At 42.1% G+C, this 24671-nt stretch overlaps 1 protein-coding gene and 1 pseudogene across 16 annotated transcripts in view; both read left to right on the top strand.

Moving 5' to 3' along the window:
- Positions 1-24671, top strand: part of EYA4 (EYA transcriptional coactivator and phosphatase 4) — a 231140-nt gene that overhangs the window by 13690 nt on the left and 192779 nt on the right. For all 16 annotated transcript variants that reach the window (XM_039531079.1, XM_039531077.1, XM_039531078.1 and 13 more), the window contains exon 2: positions 11652-11753. In XM_039531079.1, coding sequence (XP_039387013.1) covers positions 11721-11753 — 33 coding nt within the window. In that variant the 5' untranslated portion in view covers positions 11652-11720. The remainder of the gene's footprint in view (positions 1-11651; positions 11754-24671) is intronic.
- LOC120401143 lies at positions 3803-4468 on the top strand (annotated as a pseudogene).

Raw genomic sequence — 24671 nt, 5'->3', positions numbered from 1 at the left:
GGTTTTCCTCAAGAGAGCAGCATCTGCTTATGTTATCAGACTGTCATAACAGTAATTTTTTTCTTTATCAATTTATTATATTTAAAACATTTAAAGTTCTTTAGTGATTTATTCTCCTTTGCAATTAGAAATAGATACCTCGTTTTGTTGTAGGGTTGTTTTTAGTAGGGTCAGCATTTCTTTCTACGAAGTACAGCATTCACACTACTCAAAGGGAAAATATAAAAGTTAAGCCTATAAAATTAAAAAATATTTAACTGCAAGCTATCAAAAACCAGCTATTCTAAGACTACAGTATGAGATGCTAAGAGTTTTTATAAGAACACACTGTAGAAAAACTAACATGCTTTCTTCTCTTGCTAAAAACAGGAAAGACAGACAGCTGGACACTTTGGGTGGGATTTTCAGAAGGGCTCATCTTTGGCCTAATGTTGCTCCATGGCTTCCATATGAACAAGATTAGGCAGTCACTGAACACATTTGAAAATCCCATCTTTTATGCATACATCTGAAGAATCTCCATGTTGTGGGTAGAAGAAGTGCCAGAACCCTTAACAGTGTGCAAAAATTAAGTACCCAAAGTGAAATCCTGGTCACTTGAAATCAAATAGTTTTGTCATAGACTTCAGTGGTGCCAGGATATTGCCCTGAGATTTGAGAAAGGTTGGAATATTTCTGGAGAGAGAGAGAAGACATAGGGGTATAGGATGAGCAGTGCAGCAGTAGGCATGCTCTGAGAAGCCAAACCAGAAGAGAGAGCTGGAATTGAACTTTTTCCCCCCTTATTGTTAATTTAAGTATTAGTCAAATTAAAACCCAGGAAAGGGGCATTTTTTTTACCTCCACACAGTGTGTGGACATGGTTTAAAGTGCAGGTTGGTAAAACAACTGATCATATATACAAGCATTCCCAGGAGCACCAACCTATGAAGAGTTTAAAATAAATAAAAAGCTTCTATAGTCCTTGACTTCTAAGACATTTTAACTCGCTTTAATTATTGCACATGCTGATTGTGATCATGCAGTCATTGCTGGAGATGTCAGTGGGAGTTTTGGCTATAGCTTTAAAGTAGTGTTTTGTTTGTAAACTAATAGGTTTTTACTTCCAGAATTTAGATATAACTATTAGGTTTTTGTTTCCACAAAATCCTTTTCTCTCATGAAGTATGCCTTAAAATTGTATGGAATAAATATGACCTGTTGTATTGCGTCTTGCTAGTCGAGTTTAAAATGGGGAGTGAACAAAATAATAAGATTTATTATTGGTTGGATTTAAAATAAGGTGGGAATGCTTGAAAATAATAGCTTTTTTTTCTGTTGGGCAAGAACACAACCCTTTTTTTTCTTTTATGATTGTCTTATGTAAGAAAAATTTTAAGTCAATAGTAGGAAGAAAAAGATTCTATTATTACTTTTTAATCTACTACACTTAATACCAAAACTATTGTTTACATTACTTTATATTTGTCCCAGACACATCGCTTTTATTTCACATATGACAGTTCTCCCTCAAAATTACTCATCCTATTCCTTCTCTGAACATGATGCCATTGGAAACTCTGAGAAAACAGCATAGTGCTTTTCTGCCCCTTTAAAAGATTCTTTTACAGTGAAATTGTTATGATGGAACAACATTTTTTAATTTCATTGAATAGTATTAATTGCACTGGAATACACAGATTCAGTATCCAATGAAATCAAAAGCTTTGAGTTGTTTCATGCATTTTATATACTTTATTTTCATGAATATTTTCTTTTAACACCAGGATAAGTTACCATTACAATAAGTCACATATATAATGTACAGACAAGTAGGTAAAATAATGTTGTAAAAAAGCATTTCCAAGTTAGGACATGCCAATGTGTGATTGCCTGTGCATCTTTAATTCCACCTCCTATGCATTCATTCTGTGCACAGGAGTCTTACGAAAAAAATAGTATGTGATCACGTAATTAGAGTATGTCATCAAGGGTATTCTGCACTGAATAGGGAATTATTTATTCCTCATTATCTTCCCTAGGGCTCTCATTGATATACTCTCTCAGTGCCTCACAAATATTAATGAAATTATCTCCTTATCACCCTTGTGATATAAGAGTGGATGCTGAGGTATTCTCCTTAATTTACAGATGGGGGAGTTGAGACAAGCCTGAGGCCACACACTGGAGGAGCGGCAGAGCCAGGATTAGAATTCGTGTCCTTCTTACTTCTGATGCTGTTAATTTCTGCAAACCAAAGTACCTTAATTCTAGCTCCCATTGACATCAGTTGCAGTTGAGTACTGAGAACTTCTGTATCTCTGTATGAGGTATCTCACGTTGGGCACCCAGAAAATGAGGAATGCACAGTTCTAGCCACCTGTCAAACTTTTGTATTAAGTGGCTTCCTCAGCATCAAATAGAAAGTCTGTGGAAGAGAGAGATCTCTTTGTGGCTGTCAACATAAGAACGGCCATACTGGGTCAGACCAAAGGTCCATCTAGCCCAGTATCCTGTCTACCGACAGTGGCCAATGCCAGGTGCCCCAGAGGGAGTGAACCTAACAGGCAATGATCAAGTGATCTCTCTCCTGCCATCCATCTCCATCCTCTGACAAACAGAGGCTAGGGACACCATTCCTTACCCATCCTGGCTAATAGCCATTTATGGACTTAACCACCATGAATTTATCCAGTTCTCTTTTAAACGCTGTCACCTGCCTTAATCAAAAGACCATCCTTTCTCTTTATTTATTTCCCTATTTTATTCTCTACTCACATTCCAATTTCTAGAGTAAATGAGGCAGTGATCCTACAAACAGAATAAGTCACTACATAACCCTTATTAATTCCCAGAGCATCTATTCTGTGCACTGACTGAGTCAGGGATCCCTTGGAAAAAATAGTATATGACCATATAATTAATCACTATCATAATATATATGCATAATGGGGGCCCAATTAAGGTTGCATGGGCAGGTTATTATGGTAGGCCCCACAGACTTCCCTATACTTTGAAAAGGTAATTATTATTGAAGCAAGGGGAGGACACATTCTCCTTCTAAATGATCTGTGTTAGAGGAAAATGCAGGAAAGACAATACTTCTGTTTTGGAGCTCCATTTACCGAAGTTATTCTGGAGGCAGTTTGAGACCCTGTAGCAGTCTAGAAATGGAAGGGTGCAAACGGCTGAAAGCTACCTTCGTTCTCCGGTCCCCATGGCTGAAAGTTTTGTGTTGCACTTCCAAGAAGTGCAGCACAAAATCTCATCCTACAGGTTTTGGATCAACTGGAACACTCCCCATCAATCTGATTATTTCCTCATAACCCTAACTTTCTGCTGAATAGAAGATTGCAAACAGCCACCGCTATTGGACAGACCACAACCTTGCTATCTTCTAAGCCAAAATCATTTTTTAAAGCATCATATGCATTACTTACAAGCAGCTTAAGGGAGTTATCAAAATTGTTTTTCATTGCTCTTAACTTACGTGTGTATCACTAGGAAGAAACACGTTTGTGGGATTGAATGTGAGATGCTGAAGGCTTCTGGATTGGAATTGTGTGTGAAGGGCTGGCCTTGGGCTTGTTCTCATTGGCCAGCTAATTGTGAATAGGTAGACAGGTGTGTAGAATGATAATTACCCTATGAGTTACAGCTGCGGCTGTGTGGGTTTAATTAACTAATTAGCAATTGTGATTGCTTATCATGTTGTATATAAGAGCATGCTGGGAATGAATAAAGATGGATGCATACACACACACTCTCTCTCTCTGCTTGGACTTCGTTCCTGCTCTTGCGATGCAACAAATGGTGACCCCGATGTGATACAGACTTACAGTGCAGTGAACTAGTCAGAACAAGCTGGATCATCATTGAAATAAAACACAGTGAGAGAAGTACAGCTGTGGATGCTTCTCTTTTGAAGGTAATCATCAAAAATGAATTTAAGGAGCGTTACTCGCTGAATCCAGAGTATATAACTGATGTTGTGTATGAAAAACCTTATATCACTATTGAACTGAAACAAAATGTTTCCCAGAAGTCTGCCAAGAGTGTGGATATATCTGACGTGGCTTACTACTTTGAAAAAGATGTCAAAGGTGACTCACACTACAGATAAACATCAGTGAAGAACCTCTAAAATTTGATCAAGCTCTAATCTACTATGTTGATGAAAAGCCCCCAGAGTTTTCCATGAAACGTCTGACTGCTGGTATTATTGCAGTCATTGTAGTGGTGGTACTAGCAATTGTTGCTGGAATTATTGTACTGGTTATCACTAGGAGAAGGAGAGGAAAGTATGAGAAGGCTGAGGCAAAGGAAATGAATGAAATGCAAAGAGAACTAAACCCATAACTGAAGTCACTAGAAGACAAATCGTGAACTATCAAGAAGGCAAACAGAACTAAAACAAGATAAGTACTAGTACCACTGTTGCCAATCTTGAATGAAGATAGTGTTGGTGGCCTGAATTGATAAAAAGAAAAAGAAGGAGTCCCAGCTCACGGCGAACAGCTGCTGGAGCTGGAGAAGGAATTCCACTGCAAGAAGTACCTGAGCCTGCTCACGCTCAGCGAGGTACAGGTCAAGATCTGGTTCCAGAACCCTGACAAGTGGCTGGGAGGCTGGGAGCCGCAGGGCATCTGACAAGGGAGGCACACTCAACCAAGAAGTGAGCAGCTAATATGGGAACTGGGAGAAAAGTTCCTCTGATGCGTTATCCTGCCTGTTGCGGTGGGGACGAAGAGGGGGACTTTCCGTTCAATCAAGTAATAAAACTGTTTGGGAGCGGTTGGGCTGTGAGCTCTGGAAATCAGTGGCTCAGGGCGATAAGAAGGTTTTCTCCCTGAGTCCAGTATGGCTCACAGAGACGATTGGAGGAGTTTGAGGATGAGAGAAGACAACTTCAGAAAATGGCTGATTTTGCAGTAACACTGGAGCGAGAACTGGAACAGGTTAAATTGATTCTGCATCAGCGAGATCTACAGTTTGAATCTTTACAGCAAGAGCATCTAGTGCTCATGAAGCAGCTCACCTTAACCCAAGAATCATTGCACACCAAAGAGCAGTCCCTAAATGACCTACAGACTCAATATGATGAGCTGGTGGCCAGGTTAGAGGAATTCCAGGGTGATGTTATTTCTAAGGATGACACGATCCAATATTTGCAGAATGAGAAGATTGTCCTAGAGGTAGCTCTGCAGGCAGCAAAAGCAAGCAAAGAAGAACTTGATGAAGGCGCAAACTTCTTAGGTGAAAGTACTGAGGCAGTATCAGAAATCTTGGCACAATTGAGCCAGATGGAAAATCTGCAACAGGAAAGTGCCAGCCTGAAGAAACAGACCCAAATAGTAAAGGAGCAGTTCTTACAGCAAAAGGTAATGGTGGAAGCTTATCAAAGAGATGCAAGTTCACAGGACCAGCTGATTAGTGAATTAAAATCTACAAAGAAGCGGCTGGATTTGGAAGTGAAAGAATTAAAACGGGAGTTACTGAAACTTCGAAGTGAAAAGCAGTCCATTGATGTTGAATGCTCAAGACTTCAGAAGGAAGTATCCCAGGTTCACCAGCAGATAGTGGAGTTAGAAAGCCACCTCCAGTCAGTGCAAAAAGAACGGGATGCACAAATCGCTGATGGAGGAAATAACCAGGCTTCCCATGAACGGATTCAAGCTTTGGAGATAGAGCTGCAGGCTGTTAGCCACAGTAAGATGATGTCGGAGAAAGAGCTGCAAGAAGTAATTTCACTTACCAGCCAGGAGCTTCGAGAATCTAGGAGAAAGATAAAACTTTTGGAAGAAATAAACAAGAAGTTGGCCCTCAAACTGGAACATGAACAGGGGAAGCTCACTGGTTTTGGTCAGTCTAACATTGCGAGCACAGCAACATCCTCGAAACAGTACTAGCAGAGAGAGAGGCAGACCTGGTGCAGCTGAATCTCCGGGTTCAAGCAGTCCTACATATTCAAGCTTTACAGACTGCCTTCGAAAGAGAAAAGTCAAACGTTAATAACCTTCAAAAGCAGGAGTAGATGCAGCACATAACATTATAGAGCTGCGGTTCTTGAGCTGAGTGAAATTAAGAAGGAGCTACAAGCCAAAGAACTGCTTGTCCAAACCCTTCAGGCTGAAGCAGACAAACTACACGCTATTATTGAATGTGCTCCTGCCTCTTTTAGGCGCTCTTTTAAGACAAAAGGATTTGCAGTTGCTGCAAGCTCTTAATTGGTTACATCTTGGTAAAAACAGCCAGGTGCCTTAAACATGTCAACGGGATGACTGGGGAAGAGCAGTCAAATGGTTTGATTATCAGCAGCAAATATGGAAAGGACCAGTTGACTTGCTAACGTGGGGCAGGGGTTATGTGTGTGTTGCCACTGATGCGGGTCCCAGGTGGATGCCAGCGAGGTGGGTCCGCCCAGGCAGATGCGGAGGAGCCTCACGAGGACGCTCAGATGTCGCGGAACCAGAGCCCCCGGAGGAGAGCTGTTTGTTAGCTCTGCCAGGACTTTTTCTGTCTGATCATCCATGGATGAATTACTCACTTGAGATGATTTTTTGTGTTTGAAAGAAAATCTGTGTGGTACCATGCAATTATTATTTAGAATTAAGATTTATGTTTTATGTTCCTTGTTATGTTTTGTGTTGTCTGTTTTCTGGCCAGAATTGTTGTTGTATTGTCATGTGGTTTGATGTTTTTTCCTTAAGACCCCCCCACCACCCTCAGTGTCAGTTTGATCACCTGACAGCTGAGGGATGTTTCAAAAAAAAAAAAAAAAAAGGGGGGGGGGGGTCCTGCAGAGGTTACATCATTTGTTTATTGTGTTTTGTTTTGTTCGTTTGATGTTTTTGAAATTATATGTTAAGGATTGAATGGTCATATAGGTTGATCTTATAAAGCTTTAATTTTTTGTTTATGATAGGTTATAATGTTATGCTGTTATGAGTTGCAAATGTTTTATGAATAACATAATATTTGATTAAGATAGATTGTGGTGTTATGCTGTTATAAGTTGAAAATGTTTGGTGAATTGTTTTTATTTTGTTTTCCTTTTCCCTTTTCTTTTGATTGTAAATAAAGGGGGGAGATGTGGGATTGAATGTGAGATGCTGAAGGCTTCTGGATTGGAATTGTGTGTGAAGGGCTGGCCTTGGGCTTGTTCTCATTGGCCAGCTAATTGTGAATAGGTAGACAGGTGTGTAGAATGATAATTACCCTATGAGTTACAGCTGCGGCTGTGTGGGTTTAATTAACTAATTAGCAATTGTGATTGCTTATCATGTTGTATATAAGAGCATGCTGGGAATGAATAAAGATGGATGCATACACACACACTCTCTCTCTCTGCTTGGACTTTGTTCCTGCTCTTGCGATGCAACACACGTTTCTGTTCTAGATCCAGTTCTGGAAGTTACAGTTTTAAACCTGATGAAGTGTTTTATGCACCAAGATAAAAAAAATATGCATTTGTTGATCAGGAAGTCAGGAATCCTCCTAATTAAGACACTTCTTGAAAAGATAAAATTTTTATCTCGAAGCATAAAACACTTCATCAGCTTTAAAGCCACATCTGTGAGGACTGGATCAAGAACAGAAACATATGTTTTTCTTCTTACTGGCTTGTCTGTGAGTTTAAAACCATTAACAGTTTTTTAAAAACAGTTGAAGACCGTTAAAAACACTTGCAATATAATAGGGATAACAGTACTATCCTTCTCTTTTTAAATCTGGTTCTCTTGATAGGATAAACTACATGACTGAATTGGTAACTGGATTATTGGCTCATAAAACAGCACAAGGTTGCTATTATCCCTTAATTTTATATCTTTATTAGGGAGTAATGCAGGTCTTATTTGAATCACTGAATTATCTAATAGCTTCCCCACCCCTTACAAATTTGTAGAACTAACCCTAAAGAATATGATCTCAATGTAATTGGTATAGTCATCATTATAAAATTGTGTAAATAATTAATGTTTGTGGTTACTTACGATGATAGTTTTAACTTGGTTCAAAATGTAACATCATTTGAGCTCTTAAAATATTAAGAGTACAGTACAAGATATTTACCTAAGTATTAATTCAGCAATTATTTAATCATAACAGTTCACTTGAATTTTGAGACAACATAAAGATAAGCAATATAGCTCTTCTTATAGTATCATAGTACATTTGTGCAAAGTTAGAATAGGTCTAACTGAGCCAACAAAAACGTTTTGAAATTGATTTAAAATATCAGGCATATTCAGAGTAATACAACTTATTATACAAGTGATCTCTAATTATACATTCCTGTGGTGGTATTTCACTTATAAATCATTCAATAAAGACCAATTAACTAATCAAATTCTTTCCAAGTTCTATGTCGCATTGGCACATATTTATTCATTTATTTGCCAATGGTATCAGTGTGAATATAATTCATTTATGTGTATATTTTTGGAAGTGTATACACCAACTCTCTGGGTGAAATCTTAACTGCACTTAAGTTAATGGCAATAGGGGCAGGATGTGTATATGTAAATTATTTAAAATATCAATAAGCTCTGTTCTTTCAAGAAAAGGTGTGACAGCTGTCTGTATTGACTTCAGTTGGGTTTGGATTCAGCTGTTAAAGATATGAAAATGAGACCACTAGTGCTAGGTATTATGGAAGCATCATTCATTCATGGTTTCATAGTTAAGGTTGAGTTGAGTTTTGCACTTAAAGCAGGGATTCAGCCACTTTGTTTATGTATTAAGTATTAGTCTTTGAGTACAGAATTCATTTTCTAAGTGTTTACAAGTAATTGATTAATTAGTGTTTGTGGGGTGCAGGATGGGGTAGATTTGGGAGGTAGGAAGGGAGGGAAATGTAGAGAGGTGCAAGAGGCAGGTGGAATTTGAGGTTTGTGTGCACAGGAGAATGTGGAGGGCAGGAGGGAGTGGGATACAGCCCCAGCTGCTTTTGTAGAGCTCTGATGGTGTCAATGCAGCTTAGCTGGCAGGTATGCTCCAGCTGCTTTGTGCTGCTCCAGAAGGACATAAAGTAGCTGGAGCATATTGGTGAATATTGTCATAGAAGTTAAAATTTAAAATAAATGATTTAAAATTGCTAATTCATATCTTCAGATCATTAGAAAATATCACCTGGTAACTTTTTTTTCTTTACATGAAGAGTAAACAAGAAATCATTTGGGGACAATATATATCTTCAAGTCAGTGGCACTGCTATGGGTACCCGCATGGCCCCTCAGTATGCCAACATCTTTATGGCTGACTTAGAACAACGCTTCCTTAACTCTCGTTCCCTAACACCCCTACTCTACTTGCGCTACATTGATGACATCTTCATCATCTGGACTCATGGAAAAGAAGCCCTCGAGGAATTCCACCGAGATTTTAACAATTTCCATCCCACCATCAACCTCAGCCTAGACCAATCCACACAAGCGGTCCATTTCCTAGACACTACTGTGCTAATAAACGATGGTCACATAAATACCACCCTATACCGGAAACCCACTGACCGCTATACTTACTTACATGCCTCCAGCTTCCATCCCGGACACACCACACGATCCATTGTCTACAGCCAAGCTCTAAGATACAACCGTATTTGCTCCAATCCCTCGGACAGAGATAAACACCTACAAGATCTCTATCAAGCATTCTTAAACCTACAATACCCACCTGCTGAAGTGAAAAACCAGATTGACAGAGCCAGACGAGTACCCCGAAGCCACCTACTACAGGACAGGCCGAACTAAGAAAATAACCGAACACCACTAGCCGTTACCTACAGCCCCCAACTAAAACCTCTCCAGCGCATCATCAAAGATTTACAACCTATCCTTAAAGATGATCCTCACTCTCACAGATCTTGGGAGACAGGCCAGTCCTCGCTTATAGACAGCCTCCCAACCTGAAGCAAATACTCACCAGCAACCGCACACCATACAACATAAACACTAACCCAGGAACCTATCCTTGCAATAAAGCCCGATGCCAGCTCTGTCCACATATCCATTCAAGTGACACCATCACAGGACCTAATCACATCAGACACACCATCAGGGGCTCGTACACCTGCACATCTACCAACGTGATATATGCCATCATGTGCCAGCAATGCCCTCTGCCATGTACATTGGCCAAACCGGACAGTCTCTACGCAAAGAATAAATGGACACAAATCTGACATCAGGAATCATAACATTCAAAAACCAGTGGGAGAACACTTCAACCTTTCTAACCACTCAGTGACAGACTTGAAGGTGGCAATTTTGCAACAAAAAAACTTCAAAAACAGACTCCAAAGAGAGACTGCTGAACTTGAATTAATATGCAAACTAGATACAATTAACTGTGGTTTAAACAAAGACTGGGAATGGTTGGGTCATTACACCAATTGAATCTATTTCCCTATGTTAAGTTCTCCTCACACCTTCTATGGGCCATCTTAATTATCACTTCAAAAAGTTTTTTTTCCTCCTGCTAACGATAGCTCATCTCAATTGATTAGACTCTGCCTGTTGGTATGCATACTTCCACCTTTTCATGTTCTCTGTATGTATAAATATCTCCTGTCTGTGTGTTCCATTCTATGCATCCGAAGAAGTGAGCTTTATCTCACGAAAGCTCATGCTGAAATAAATTTGTTAGTCTCTAAGGTGCCACAAGTACTCCTGTTTTTTTTTTTCAAGAAATCTATAAATTTTTTGATTAAACACAACCAAAAAAAGGAAACAAACAAAACAACAAAGGGCAAAAAGTGCATTCAAACAAACAATGAAGTATGTATTTCCCTAGTTTAACATGTTTGGATTTCTTTGCAGGTTAACCTGACTCCGAGTTTCCTATATTTATTATGCTTGGCTTGGGGATAATTCAACATCCCCATAATGCATTTTACCCTAAATTACTGCTGTGTACTCTCAACCTTAACCTCATGTTAACACCATTTTTGTCTGGTAAAATGGCCATGGCTCTGTAGTTAGGGTTGCAGTAGTCATTACACCACGGATCTCTTAAGTCACAAAATGTGCATACTTCAGATTACATCATTTGATGCAGTGATGTGGGTTACTCATTCTATTGGAGAAGGTATAGAGACAGAAGATAATTAGGGTAATGCCCATCATTTAACACACTGTAGGGAGCTGCCTGCTTTAAGTCACTTTGTGTATTTTGTTTAACCCTAAAGGAGTTAAATGGACATTAGAAATAAGATAACATTCTGATAATTACATAATAATCTTTTTCCGCTAGCTGCATAATGACTATCATTAATAGTAATCTTTAAATGAGTATTATGTTTTTGTTTTGTGTTCTATAACTACCTTTCTAATATTTACATCCAAAAGTTATCTTTTGCTGTCTATTTAAATAGCTGCTTTCATTAAACATTTTTAGCTTTTCTACTGCTTTGTTTTCAGAACTTTTTTTTTTCTGGCAGGAGCTGAAGAATTATTAGTTAAATGTGTGTTTCAAATAGTTTCTGCTTTCCAAAATGACACTAGGCATGTTGAAACACAGAGAGTAAAATCCTGGCCCCATTGGAGTCAGTGGGAGCTTTGCCATTAACTTCAGTGGGGCCAGGATTTCACCTAGAATGTTTAATACTGGACGTGCTTTAGAAGTAAGAATTAGATCATGATGCTTTTTTCTTTTTTTTTTTTTAAATGTAGAAACCTCCTTTGTAATTTAAAGGGAAGATACTTCTATTGTGGGTGGAAAGAAAAAGAAAAGTTACCTCCATGGAAGATTCTCAGGATTTAAATGAACAATCAGTAAGTACAAATTCAGTGAAGTTTTATCAACGAAATTTCCGTAGTGTTCTGTATGCCATGTTCAAAAGGATGCCTTCAGAAATTTCTCTTTGAGAATGGATGTGAGAATTGTATCAGTACTGGTTTCTTTGAACAAAAAGACCCTGGGGACCTTCTGGGAATCTAGGTTCAAATAACTTTTTAGGTCAGAGGTGAAGTGAGTTTTCTGGTCTCACCTTTGTCTATTCTTGCACATTACAAAATCACCACACAGTTCAGCAGGGTTTGGCAGAACTGAAATAGTAAGCGTTGATGGACATAATTGAGGTACACTGGAAGAGCAGTATGTGGAGACCTTGCATAGCATCTGTCTGCATTGTGTCTGGCTCAAATCATTCTGTCAAAATATACTTTCATATTGTCTGTATTGTGAATTCACACACACACGGAGCTATTTCAGTGGGGTTAAGATCTGATAAATGTTAACATTTATAAAAAATTAAGGGTAATATTCCTTGTCTTACTAGTTATGCTGGAGGAAGATCTTACATACAGTGGGCCAAATTCTATAGATATATTGGTACATTCCCATTGAAACCAGTGTATTGCACTGGTATAAATGAGAGCAAAATATACGCTGCTATACATAGGCCAGCAACGTGTGTTCATGAAAGAACTGGTAGCTCTAACTCTGCAACTCATTGCTTTTACTTTGCAAGATCTTTTAGAACATAAGCCTATTATAAGCATAACAAATTTTTTGTGGGAGAATTTTAAAGCACAAAGCATTTAATTTAGCAAGAAAGGGAGCAATGTGTACAAGGTTCCTTACCATAAATATAAGAACATTTATTCTTTAGGCTGCATATTAATCTCCCTACCTACCAAAGACCATTCACTTTATTGCTGAATAATTAGCCTGCATATCTAATACCTATTCTAAATTAAATAACTTGGGGCTCTATCATGACTCAAAAACCTTCACATGAACCATACAGAGGGAGGGCCTCCTGTTCCCTGCAGAGGGTGTTCCATAGTCTGGAGACCTATTTAAGGGGTGGGGAAGGTTGAGAGAAGTGGGCAGGTGAAGGGGCGAAGTTGTGCATCATCTTCCCTTGGTCCTGCAGCAATCATTCCAAAAGATAATATAGGGGATCCCCTCCATAGTGCTGGAGGGAGCTGTGGCCAGGATAGTGCATGGTAGTGTTGCTACAATGGAGCTTAACTGCTAAGTACTGGGAACAAGAGCTGCAGGGTAGCTGGACTGCTGCAGAAGTGCAGAGTCACTGTATGGAAGGCTTTGGCTCATTCTGATCTTCCTGGGACTCCAAGCATCTAAGGGGATCTGAAGGGATTGGGGACTGGTTCCATGTCCTATGTTGCAGAGCATGCAGAGAATCCCACCTCATCCTCCTTTGACAGAAGGATTGGGAAAAATCTTGGAGATTTCTTGTCCTTTTTCTCTAAGGAGTAATTGGGTGGCATAATATTTTTATGTCTGATGCATTCAGATACACCATCTGCATAATGGACTAGTTGTAACATTTTATTGTAACAAAGACTTTTGTAGGTAATAGGAGAATTTGAGAACAGTACCTTCAGTTTTTCATTCTTAAAATTTCAGTTAGAACAAAAGGATTTCTTCCTTTTTGGATAGTGGGGAAAAATAATTCACTCCTCGACTGACAATCTTAAGTATGAGATTTTATGCTGAAACATTTTTTCATGGACGATTTAAATACCCTTTAAAATAATTGTTGAATCGTAGTGGTGGCACTACTTGGTACAGCTGTATTTATCTAACACAGAGGTTCTTCAACTTCATTGTTCCGCAACCCACTTCTGACAACAAAAATTACTATAAGAACCCAGGAGGGGGGACTGAAGCCTGAGCCCGGGCGACCCCTGCCTTCCTGGGCCAGGGTCAAACCAAACCCCAAGGGCTTCAACCCTGGGGAGTGGGGCTGTAACTCCCCAGTCTTCGGCTTCAGCCCCAGGCCTCTGAGCAAGTCTAACACCAGCCCTGGCAAGCCCATTAAAATGGGTCGCGACCGACTTTAGGGTCCTGAGCCACAGTTTGAGAATTGCTGATCTAACATATTCCCAGCCAGAACTCGAGCATCTAAGAATTAAATGGCATCCTTATTAAATAAAGTTTTATATAAAGGTCATAAACGATTTTAAGTAAAGATTCTTGTCTTTTCATACCTGAGGTAATTCCTCTGTGCAATTACCTAAAGGAAATATTAACAGAAAATAGATCCGTAAATTTAAACTTAGTACAAAAGGATGTATATTGTTGGTCATGATGGTTAAACTGTTTTTGCAACATTGGATGTTTGATAAGTGCATATTTAACAGCCTTTTTAATATTAAGGGTAGTCTAATTTCTATAATATTCTTCATAGTTAAAATGTAGCTTTCAACTATTATATAAAAAACATCTAACAAATTACATGGTGAGGTGAAAGTTGAGCTCTGATAATTATTGTATATGGAGGCAGCACTTGCTGTCATTACACTGTTATTAATGGTATAATTCTTAATGGCACAGAGGATCATAAATTCAAGGCAGGATTTATGCTTTTTAGCTCTGCTGACATTATATGTGGTGTTAGTATTACACACCAATAAGCCCCAGCAGATTTCTGGGTGCCATCATGCTAAGGCAGTAGTAAGAAATAGTCCCTGCCCTGAAGAGCTTTCAGTCTAAATCAGGGGTTCTCAAACTGGGGGTCCTGACCCCTCAGGGGGTCGCAAGGTTCTTATGTGGGGGGTTGCAAGCTTTCAGCCTCCACCCCCAAACCCCGCTTCACCTCTAGCATTTATAACAGTGTTAAATGTGCTTTGAATTTGTAAGGGGGGTTGCACTCAGAAGCTTGCAGTGTGAAAGGGATCACCAGTACAAAAGTTTGAGAACCGCTGGATAGACAAGACAGACAGACAGGGTGGGAGAAAGGAAATATTGTTTCCTCTGGTGCCTAACAAAGTAGTGTCACATTGTTCCCCTATGCTGCCAATGCAATTGTTATGTGCTGGACAGTGGTTCATTTTAGTCCAGGACAGCACTATATTGGTATTGGGTCGGAATACATTCTTTTGTAACTGTTTTATTGACAGATGATGATGATGATGATGGATTGCTTTACATTTAGAAGTTTCCAGAACTGACAGGTTGTTTGTTCAGAGTGACAGGAGGGCAAGACAAATAAATTTTAAACCTGTGAACCATTGCATCTAAATTAACCTTATTTTTATTATGCAACAGTTTATTATGCAGGAATTCAACGTGATCACCTTTAGTCCTAAATTGCTTAGTACACCTCTACCTCCATATAACGCTGTCCTCGGGAGCTAAAAAATCTTACCGCGTTATAGGTGAAACCGTGTTATATCGAACTTGCTTTGATCCACCTGAGTGCGCAGCCCCCTCTTCCCCCCCCGCCCCGGAGTGCTGCCTTACCATGTTATATCCGAATTTGTGTTATATCGGGTCGCATTATATCGAGGTAGAGGTGTAATGTATTTTTGAAATGGTTGTCCCATCTTCCTGAGCCAAACGTTGAAGACTGAAAAAGCAAAACAAGGTAAAGGGGAAAAACAAAGCTATATGAAATAATTCTTCCAGGTGGTGTCAGCTGCAACAAGGGCCACGTTCAATATCTAGGGGTTTCTCTTAACATTACAAAACAGAACTGGCTTGAGCCCCTATCCAGTAATCTGGGAAAACTGAACACTACCCCTAGACACCTTAAAGGGTCTGTCTACAAAGAAAGACATACTGCTGGTCAGTCAGCAAAGAAAAACCTGCAGCACAGGCCAGCTGTAGGTTTTTAACTACAGTGTAAACATACTCTAGGATTTCAGTCCAGCAGGTAGAAACTCCTGTCCTCACCCTCTCTAATTTCTACTTGGCTTTGGCATCACCACCCCCTCAATTAGGGCATGCTAAATATAGTTCTGCTGCCCTTTACTCATGCAATGAGGATAAAAACATTCCATTATCCCTGCATTCAATAGTAAAGTGAATTGTTACCTAAAACAGCCAAAATTGATCACTTTGCCATAGCAAGTCTGTCTGCTGGTCACTCGGGCATAGTAGTCGTGTCTATGCAAATATGGTCTGCTACTAAGGTCTCTTCCCCCGTTCATCACATATGCATGACTAAAAAAACCATGAGCCACTTATGGGCTGAATAAAATGATAGAACCACCAGGTTTTCAAAAGTAATTACCATAAAATAGAAAAGAATCACTCTAAAATGGACAATGCTAAGGTTTCCAGGTCTGTCATAAGTATCAGCAACTGTTGATATCAGTGACCACGATGTGCTGTTGACTACTTAGGGAGTAGAGAGACAATGTGGATGAGGTAATATCTGTTTTTGGACCAACTTCTGTTGGTGAAGGAGACCATGTTTTGATCTACACAGAGCTCTCCAGCTTCTTTGGGGGGTAGATTGTTTGTGTGTAGCGGGCCCATCCCAAAGTTTTAGTAAGTCACTGAAGAAGATTGTGAGGTGTTTTCGGATGCATTGTCAGCCATAGGCTGCTTATACTCATTTTGATTTTTTCATCAAACCCAAAATTCTGTAATCTCAATAATGTCTGACTGTGGATCTGAATGAGAGTGAACTGGTCATAATTCAACCCAGCTAAGGCAGGTGGGATGGTGGTTGGAGGGGAAACTGAGCAATGGGTATGTGATGCTGGTTGGTTGTGATGAGTTATTTGGGTTAAACCTCATCTAAACTGTTGTTGAAGAATTGCCACTTTGAGGTCTTTTATTGAGTGACCAGAGAGATTGAAGTGTTCTCCTACTGGTTTTTGAATGTTCTGATTCCCACAAATCTGACATCAGGAATCAGAACATTCAAAAACCACTAGGAGAACACTTCAGTCTCTCTGGTCACTCAATAACAGACCTCAAAGTGGCAATTCTTCAACAAAAAAATTTCAAAAACAGACTCCAATGTGAAGTTGCAGAACTGGAATTAATTTGCAAACTAGATACCATCAGATTAGGCCTGAATAAAGACCGGGAGTGGTTAGGTCATTATAAAAACCTAAACTTAATTTCCCCAATACTAATTTCTCCCTATTGTTACTCACACCTTCTTGTCAACTGTCTGTAATGGGCCACTCTCTTACCACTTCAAAAGTTTTTTTTTCCTTCCTTGGTATTCTGCTATTAATTGATTTATCTTGTTAGACTGACCTAACACTTAGTAAAGCACCCCCATCCTTTCATGTATTTATACCTGCTCCTGTATTTTTAACTTCATACATCTGATGAAGTGGGTTCTAGCCCACGAAAGCTTATGCCCAAATAAATGTCTTAGTCTCTAAAGTGCCACAAGGACTCCTCATTTTTTTACTATTCAGGAAAACACTTAAATATATGTTTAAATCCTGTTGACTTTAAATAGTTTTTCTCTGCAACCATAAAGGTTACAAACCTTTTTTTTTTAAATGGAAGCTGAAATACTTGTATAATCACCTCATCTAGGAGTTGGGGCTTTAAGAAAAATACCAAATGCTGCAAGATTTGTGATAAATTCGCAGCGGTTGGTGATGTTGAGTTAGAGGGAATCAGGGAGGTGCTCCCCGTTGTCCATGCAAGGGAGACCGGCACTGCTGGATGAAGTCTTTGGTTGAACTAAAACACGTTGCTGTGTTTTAGAGACAATGGTAGTATGTTTACAGAGAAAAAGTTATTCACAGCCTTGAAGCCTTCTAGCGCAGGTAACAATCGCAGTGAAGACTGCGCAGTGGGAGCTTTATAGTGGGCCAGAGAGCCGAATACATACTTGGGGTCTGGCATGTACTACCTGCACTGAATTCTGCATTGTACTGTCTTCACTGCTCTTGTTACCCCCGCTCGCTGAATTGAAGCTAGTGTCGCTTGACTAGCCCATGCACAGCTTTTGCTGTGTAGACATACCCAACAGCTTATTCATTCAGATACTTCTGATGCTACATTATGAAAAGAAAGCAGTGGAGAAAGGTTAACGTAGGACCATTTGAAAAGTAACGGAGGAAACCTTGATAAGAGAATTTGAGCAGCTGAGAATTGAAGAGTTTTGCAAAATAGTTTGTTCATGTTAGGAGACCAATTAAATTAGAAATAAGGAACCAATGTTTAACACTGAGGGTGATAAACCATTGGGACAAATTATCAAGGAAAGTGGTTGATTGTCCATTCTCCATCTCTTGGAGTCTTTAAATCAAAACTGGATGCCTTTCTAGAAGAAATGCTTTAGCCACATGCAAGTTATTGGGCTCAATAACTGGGGAAATGTTATGGCCTGTGCAATACTGGAAGTCAGGTACCTTCTGGCCTTAAAAATCTATGAATCTATGTTCATATAATTCTGCTGAACATTGAGGTAGGAGCTGAAGATGGCCACTGGACTTGTGTACGCTCCTAAAAGCCTTAAATCTTAATAAATAAATGTGTCCTACAAGTAGTTAAACAAGGATCTGGCTAACCCATTATTGTATATATTCACTCAAAGAGAGTTCATATTATCTCTGTCTTTATAAGGGATAACCATGTGAAGCAGGAAAATGCAAGTTACTTACTGTGCCTGGTTTTGTGCACCTTAGCACTATAGAGATGTAAACATTCTGAGGTATGCCCAAGGAAAAGCAAGTCTTATTTCTATTTATTGCTCTAGTAGCATAGTTGTTCATGGTGTTTTACAAGCAGATTAAAAGGCCAGGGGCCAAATTCTTTGTTGATTTTATATCTCATACAGTAACCCATTGGAACTCAGTGGTGATGAAAGGGGTTTAATGAAGGACAGAATTTGGCCCAGGATCCATGTCCCCCTGAAGTTTATAGTCTATTAACCCTGTCCTGCACAGAGCCCCACTGACTTCAAAACTGAGGCCTCTGTTCTAAATTTAGATCCATCAAATTATGACAAGACTATGGTGGCTAGTAGAGGGGGGATGAAAAACTCTAAAGGCATAATCCATCAGTGCTCTGTGCCTTATCTATTCATTTACACTAGTGCAATGTGATTGTAAAATGCTGCCATTCTGATTTGGTAGTCTTTTACACCCCCTTTGCTCATTGTAAATGACTGAGCCATCAGTTTCTACCTTTTAGAAATAGCTGCTGAATTGATCTGCATATGGAAGATCTCAGCTGCTGTAGGACAATAGGCAAAAGAGCTCAAAAGGACACAGGTTAAATTAAAATAACTTGTACTTAGTTGTGTTAATAACGATACCTTATAAACTTAAAACTACAATCTGTTTTGAAGTGGAATGTTTTCCAATAATTTTGCAACTTTTTTGGTTAATTGTTGCAAATGACTCAGTTTGTGTATACATCCTGGTATCTGGAAACTCCTCATACCAGTGGGATGATAGCATGGTCACAAACTGCTCCTGAAATCTATGTACACTTTTTCGTTCAGTCTCAGAAGGAATAGAATTTGATTGGGATGAACAGCTGTTGTGTTTGCTGACATGTCTGTGTGATAGCTTGTAATATATACTCTTTATTGTGTCATGTCACTAATGTATTTATTTTTCCTATTATTATTATTATTTATGCTTTAAACTATACACCCATGGTACATTTCAAATCTTTATGCACTGCCTGAGAAGTTGCCTTCTCCTCCTACCTTGGTGCCACGGTGAAGGGTTTGGTGCTGTACCCAAGACCTTCTCTTTGTACTGTCTTGGAGCGCAGTATGGAGAGACCCTGTACTGCTTGTTGCCTGGTGGGAGAAAAGGCTCCCTTCACCCTATGCTCCAATCTCATGTGACACAGAGTCTAGCGATATGTAAACTTATACATACGTATAGACTCTCAGGCTACCAGGACGTGGGCTGTCTAGCTTAGTGATCAGTGTGGGGGTCAGGCTTAGTGATTAGAGTGGATGTCAGGAACTGGGCATCAGAAACCAGGAGCTGTGGTCAGAGGTGGTGGTCGTAGTCAGAACCCACAGGCAAGGATCAAGCCAGGGGTCAGGAACTGGGTTCCAGAGCCAAGAGTCAAGCTGGAGGCAGTAGTCAGAAGCCAGAGCCAAGGGTCAAGTTGGAATTACTTCGTGCAAGAGGATTAACAGGCAAGATGGGGGTCTCAGGCAGGGACAGGTCAGAGACAAGGCTGGTTGCAAGGCAGTGGAAGCAGGAACAGGGCAACAAAGGAGTAGTCACAGAGGTGGGCATGAGCATTGAGTAGCCAGTGAGCTGCTGCTGCCTTAGGAGCCAGTTTTCTGGTTCCACCAGCCAACCAGGGAGTCTGCGTGGGTTGCCTGGGGAGTAGTTCTGATTCCTGCCAGTATCTTCCCCCCCATACACACACACCTTGAGGGTGCTGTCTAGGAATCTTGGGGCCTTGGTTTTTGGGTTATGTGGGGTGGAAGACATGCAGGGATGGATGTGGTGTTCTTTGAGTGCTTACACATATCCATTCCAGTGTAGGTGTATGTGCACCCTGAGCACAATCGCCATAAATGTTTCCCTCAGTGGTACATGTCAGGTCAGCTTTGGGGCCCTCTGGGACCGCGTGCTCATAACAGTGGTATAAAGGACCTGGCACCCTCTCAGTTCCTTCTTACTGCCTGTGATGGTCGCTGGAACTGTTCTGCCTTGCTGTTGAAAGTTTCTCAGTGGACTTTGTTTTTCCTGTTAATTGTATATATAGTTCCCTTTATAGTTTATATAAATAGTTAGTATAGTTAGTTTTTCTCCATTGTTAGCGGCGCTTAATCTGTTTCCGGTGCTGAGGCATTCCTCAGTCACCAGGTTTCAAGCGTTGTGTCTCCTGCAACAAGGCTGTGCCCCCGAGTAACCCACCCTCGAGATGCTTGAAGTGCTTGGGTGAGGCTCACATCGGGAACCAGTGCAAAATCTGCAGGGCCTTTAAGGCCCATAACAAGAAGGACCGGGAGGCAGGTTGAAGTCCCTGCTGATGGAGGCAGCACTGAGGCCTTCCTCAGAGCCGTGCCAGTCGGACTTGGCACCAAGCACCTTGGTGTTAGTGAGGAGCACTCCTTCCACCATACAGGAGTCTCAGAACCTTTTGCTATCCCTGGTGCTGAGGAAGAAGCAGAAGAAGCCGCTGGCCAAGAGAGGTTGTTCCCTGACCCCAAGGGGGACAGACACGGAGAGCAGAGCAGGGTGCAACCTATGTCAGCCCTCCTCTGCCCTAGCAGCCCAGCAGTCAGTGCTGTTGACTCTGGCTCCAGAAGATGCGTCGGCACCAGAAGGTGGGTGTGGTACCAGCGCTGTTGCGATGCCATCCACACCAGAGGCATTCACCGCCATCAGTGACCTGCTTTTGCTGTTGGTGCCGGTGTCACTGGTCAGTGATGTCAAGTGCCGGTGGGCAGGAGGGACCATGCGGCCACCGGTCATGGTTCAGTACCAGTACTGTTGAAAAGGAAACCATCCATGTTGGCCCCACCGCTGTCTTCCCCGCCTCGGCACCAATCTCTGGCATCAGTGGGAATTGCTCCTCCGTGGCCGCCAGGCAGGAATTCCCCATCCTTGGAGGAGGGGTTGCACTCCTCCCATCCAAGAGCTGACCCCAACATGCCACCAGCCATCCCTACCTGCTTGGGAATGACATCGGAGTACTTGGCCTCATGGGCAGTGGCCAGTGCCCATGCAGTGGCCTTTTTGGAGCATTTCCCCCATGCAGGGGCCCCCATTGAGGCACTTCTATTTAGTGGCCTCTGAAAGAGGGGCACCGCCACCCCTGAGGGCAGCACCTGGTCTGGACTCTGGTACTGAGCTCGGCACTGAGTGCCAGGAGCCAGCACCACGGGATCCTGTCAGCGTGGAAGGCGAGGAGGAGCCTTCTCCGGATGAGGTCATGTTGGGAGCGGGCATGTCACCTTCCCAAGACGACTACTAGGCCCACCAGCAGTTACTGAAAAGGGTGGCCTAAAATTTGTGCTTACAGGTGGTGGTAGTAAAAAAGTCTTCCCATAATCTGGTCAACATCCTGATTGCAGCTGGCCTGTCAATTATTGCTTTCCCTCTCAATGAGGTCATTATGGACCCAGTGAAAGCCTTGTGGAAAACCCCTGCTTCCCTACCTCCCACAGCTTAGAAGTCTGAGAGGAAGTGCTTTTATCCCTGCTCAGAGCCATGAGTTTCTATATATTTATTCCCCCTCCAGGATCTGTGGTGGTCTTCGCTGCCATCAAAAGGGATCAGCAAGGTTTGCAAGGAGCGACTCCTAAGGCAAAGGACTCCAAGTAGCTGGACCTGTTTAGTAGAAAGGTCTACTCCACTGGGGGCCTGCAGCTTAGGATCACTAACCAGCAGGCGCTGCTGGGCAGTTATGACTTCAACATGTGGGACTCCATATTGAAGTTCAAGGATGTGCTGCCACAGGCAGCCAGGATGGAGTTCTCCTTACTGGTGGAGGAGGGGAAATCCTGCAAGCAGCCCTTGATGAAACGGATTTGGAAGCCAGGTCTGTGGCATCTACAGTAGTCATGCATTGGAATCCGTGGCATCCATTGCATGCAGGAGGTTGTGCAAACCCTCCGGGACCTTCCCTCTGAGGGTACTTCGCTCTTTTCAGAGACGACAAATGCAAAGCTTCATGGTCTGAAATACTCCAGGACGACCCTTAAGTCCCTGGGTTTATACACCCCAGCGACTTTGGGGAAGCACTTAAGACTGCAGCTGTCCTCCTGGTTCTTCACCCATATGGCCTGTCGACCCACAGAGGAAATGGAGCAGGGCAGTGGTCCCCAACCTTTTTTGTCTGGCAGGCGCCAGACGACGAGCCACAGAGGACCGTGGCGGTGGATGAGCATCCGCTGAAATTCCACTGACAAGTGGCAACGTCGACAGGCATCGCTGCTGAAAGCAACGTCTTCCAGAGGTGTTGCCGCCAAAATACCACTGAAAACCGGTGGCATTTTGGCGGTGATGCCTCTGGATGACGCAGCTTGTTGGCAGCATTTTGGCAGATGCTTATCTGCTGGCCAGTACACAAGCACACTTAGAAGCCCCGGTGGGTGCCATGGTGCCCGCAGGCACCACGTTGGGGACCCCTGGAGCAGGGGCTTTAAGTGTAGGCAACCGCCCCCCTCCATTTCAGCATCACTGCCTGCCAGATATTCAGGGGCCCTAATCCCTTGGATCCTGGGATCCAAGGGAATGGTACGCTGCCCTTGATTTGAGAGACACCTCCTTTTATATATTAATCTTCCAAGGCCACATAAGGTTTGTCATGAACCACGCACACTACCAATTCACAGTTCTCCTATTCGGCCTGTCAGTGTCCCCACGATTGTTTACAAAATGCCTGGAGGAAGTAGCGGCCCACCTGAAGAGACAAGGAGTGCAAGGCTATCCATATCTGGATGACTGACTGGTCAAAGGTCAGTCCAGCTGGAGTCCAGCATCCACCTTATCCCCTCAACAGGCTCTAGGCTTATAATAAATGTTCAGAAATCCACCCTCACTCTGGTGCAGAGGATAGAGCTTATTGGAGTGGTATTCAACTCTACCCAAGCTGGAGCCTTCCTCTCAGAAGGTCAATTTCAAACGATCACCTCCCTGATTGTACAGCTCAAGGACTACCTGATTATAATAGCCCAGCATGGTTTGAGGCTTTTGGGCCACATCAATGCATGTATATACATAGTGCAGCATGCAAGATACACCTCACGCCCCTATAGGCATGGCTTGCCTCAGTGTACTTGCCAAACCGCACCATCTGGACTTAGTTATCACAGTACCTCTTCCGGTTCTTGCCTCCCTTGACTGGGGGCTGGATCTGCTGGCGGTTTGCACAGGTGTTCCATTTTCACGGCTCCAACCATTGGTATCCCTGGTCTCTGATGCGTCAGCACAAGTTTGGGGGGCACACCTGGGGCCCCTCAGGACTCAAGGTCTTTTGTCTTGGGCTGCTCAATCTGTCAGGTAACCACACTGAGGGTGGTCTAGCTTAGTGTTTGGCATGGGTATCAGGCCTAGTGTTTAAAGCAGGCCTGAGGCCTAGCGGTTGGAGTAGGCATCAGAAACTGAGTGTCAGAAACCAAGAACTAGGGTCAGAGCTGGAGGCAATAGTGAGAAGCCACAGTCAAGGGTCAGGCTTGAGGTCAAGAACTGGGTACCAGAGCCAAGGGTCAAGCTGGAATCATTGAGAGTGAGAGGGGTCTCAAGCAGGGTCAGGGTGAACAAGGATGGGTGCAAGGCAGGGTCAGCAGGAACAAGGCAACATAGGAGCAGGCACAGTGGTAGTATGAGCACTGAGCAGTCAGCAAGCTGCTGCCGGCTTAAGAGCTGGTCTGCTGGGCCCTCCAGCCAATCAGGTGATGTAGCCAATCACGCAGCCAGCTGCACTAGTAGGCAAGCCTTGATTCCTGACATTGAAGGAGGGAACTTGTTGTTCTCTGGCAGCGGAACAGATATTGACAGCTCTTCGTCTGTAATTCCAGTTAAAAGAGAAAAAAAGAAAACAATGAAAATGGGAAAAGAAACAATTTTTTCTTGTAATCTTTGAACTGATTCTTTTGGCCTTAAAATAATTCTATGCTGCTACTTTTTTGTGGGTAGCTATTTATCCAGTAAAAGAAAAGTCACTGCCACAGTAACTTGTTTTTGTATAGACTTGGTAAAAAGGTAGTTTTAACATTGTGCTTGTAATGGGTTTTATGGACAATGTTTTAAAACTCCTATGAGGAATATAGTGACACAGAAGTTTTCATCTTTATTTTCAATCTTCCAAATATAGGGTTACCATATTTGAACATTCAAAAAAGAGGACACTCCACGGGGGGTGTCGGCCCTGCCCACAGTCCACCCCCGCTCCTCTCCCACTCTGCCCCAGGTCCTGCCCCCTCTGCCCCGCCACCGCACCCCTCCCCACCACCTGGCCCACTGCTGGCTTGCTGCGTCCCTCCTCAGTCCCCCACCTACTGCTCGCCTCCTCCCACCTGCCACTCA

Source organism: Mauremys reevesii, linkage group 3, assembly GCF_016161935.1.
Source record: "Mauremys reevesii isolate NIE-2019 linkage group 3, ASM1616193v1, whole genome shotgun sequence".
Lineage (NCBI taxonomy): Eukaryota > Metazoa > Chordata > Testudines > Geoemydidae > Mauremys > Mauremys reevesii.
Note: the sequence above shows the minus strand (reverse complement) of the source record. Positions and strands in the feature narration are given on the sequence as shown.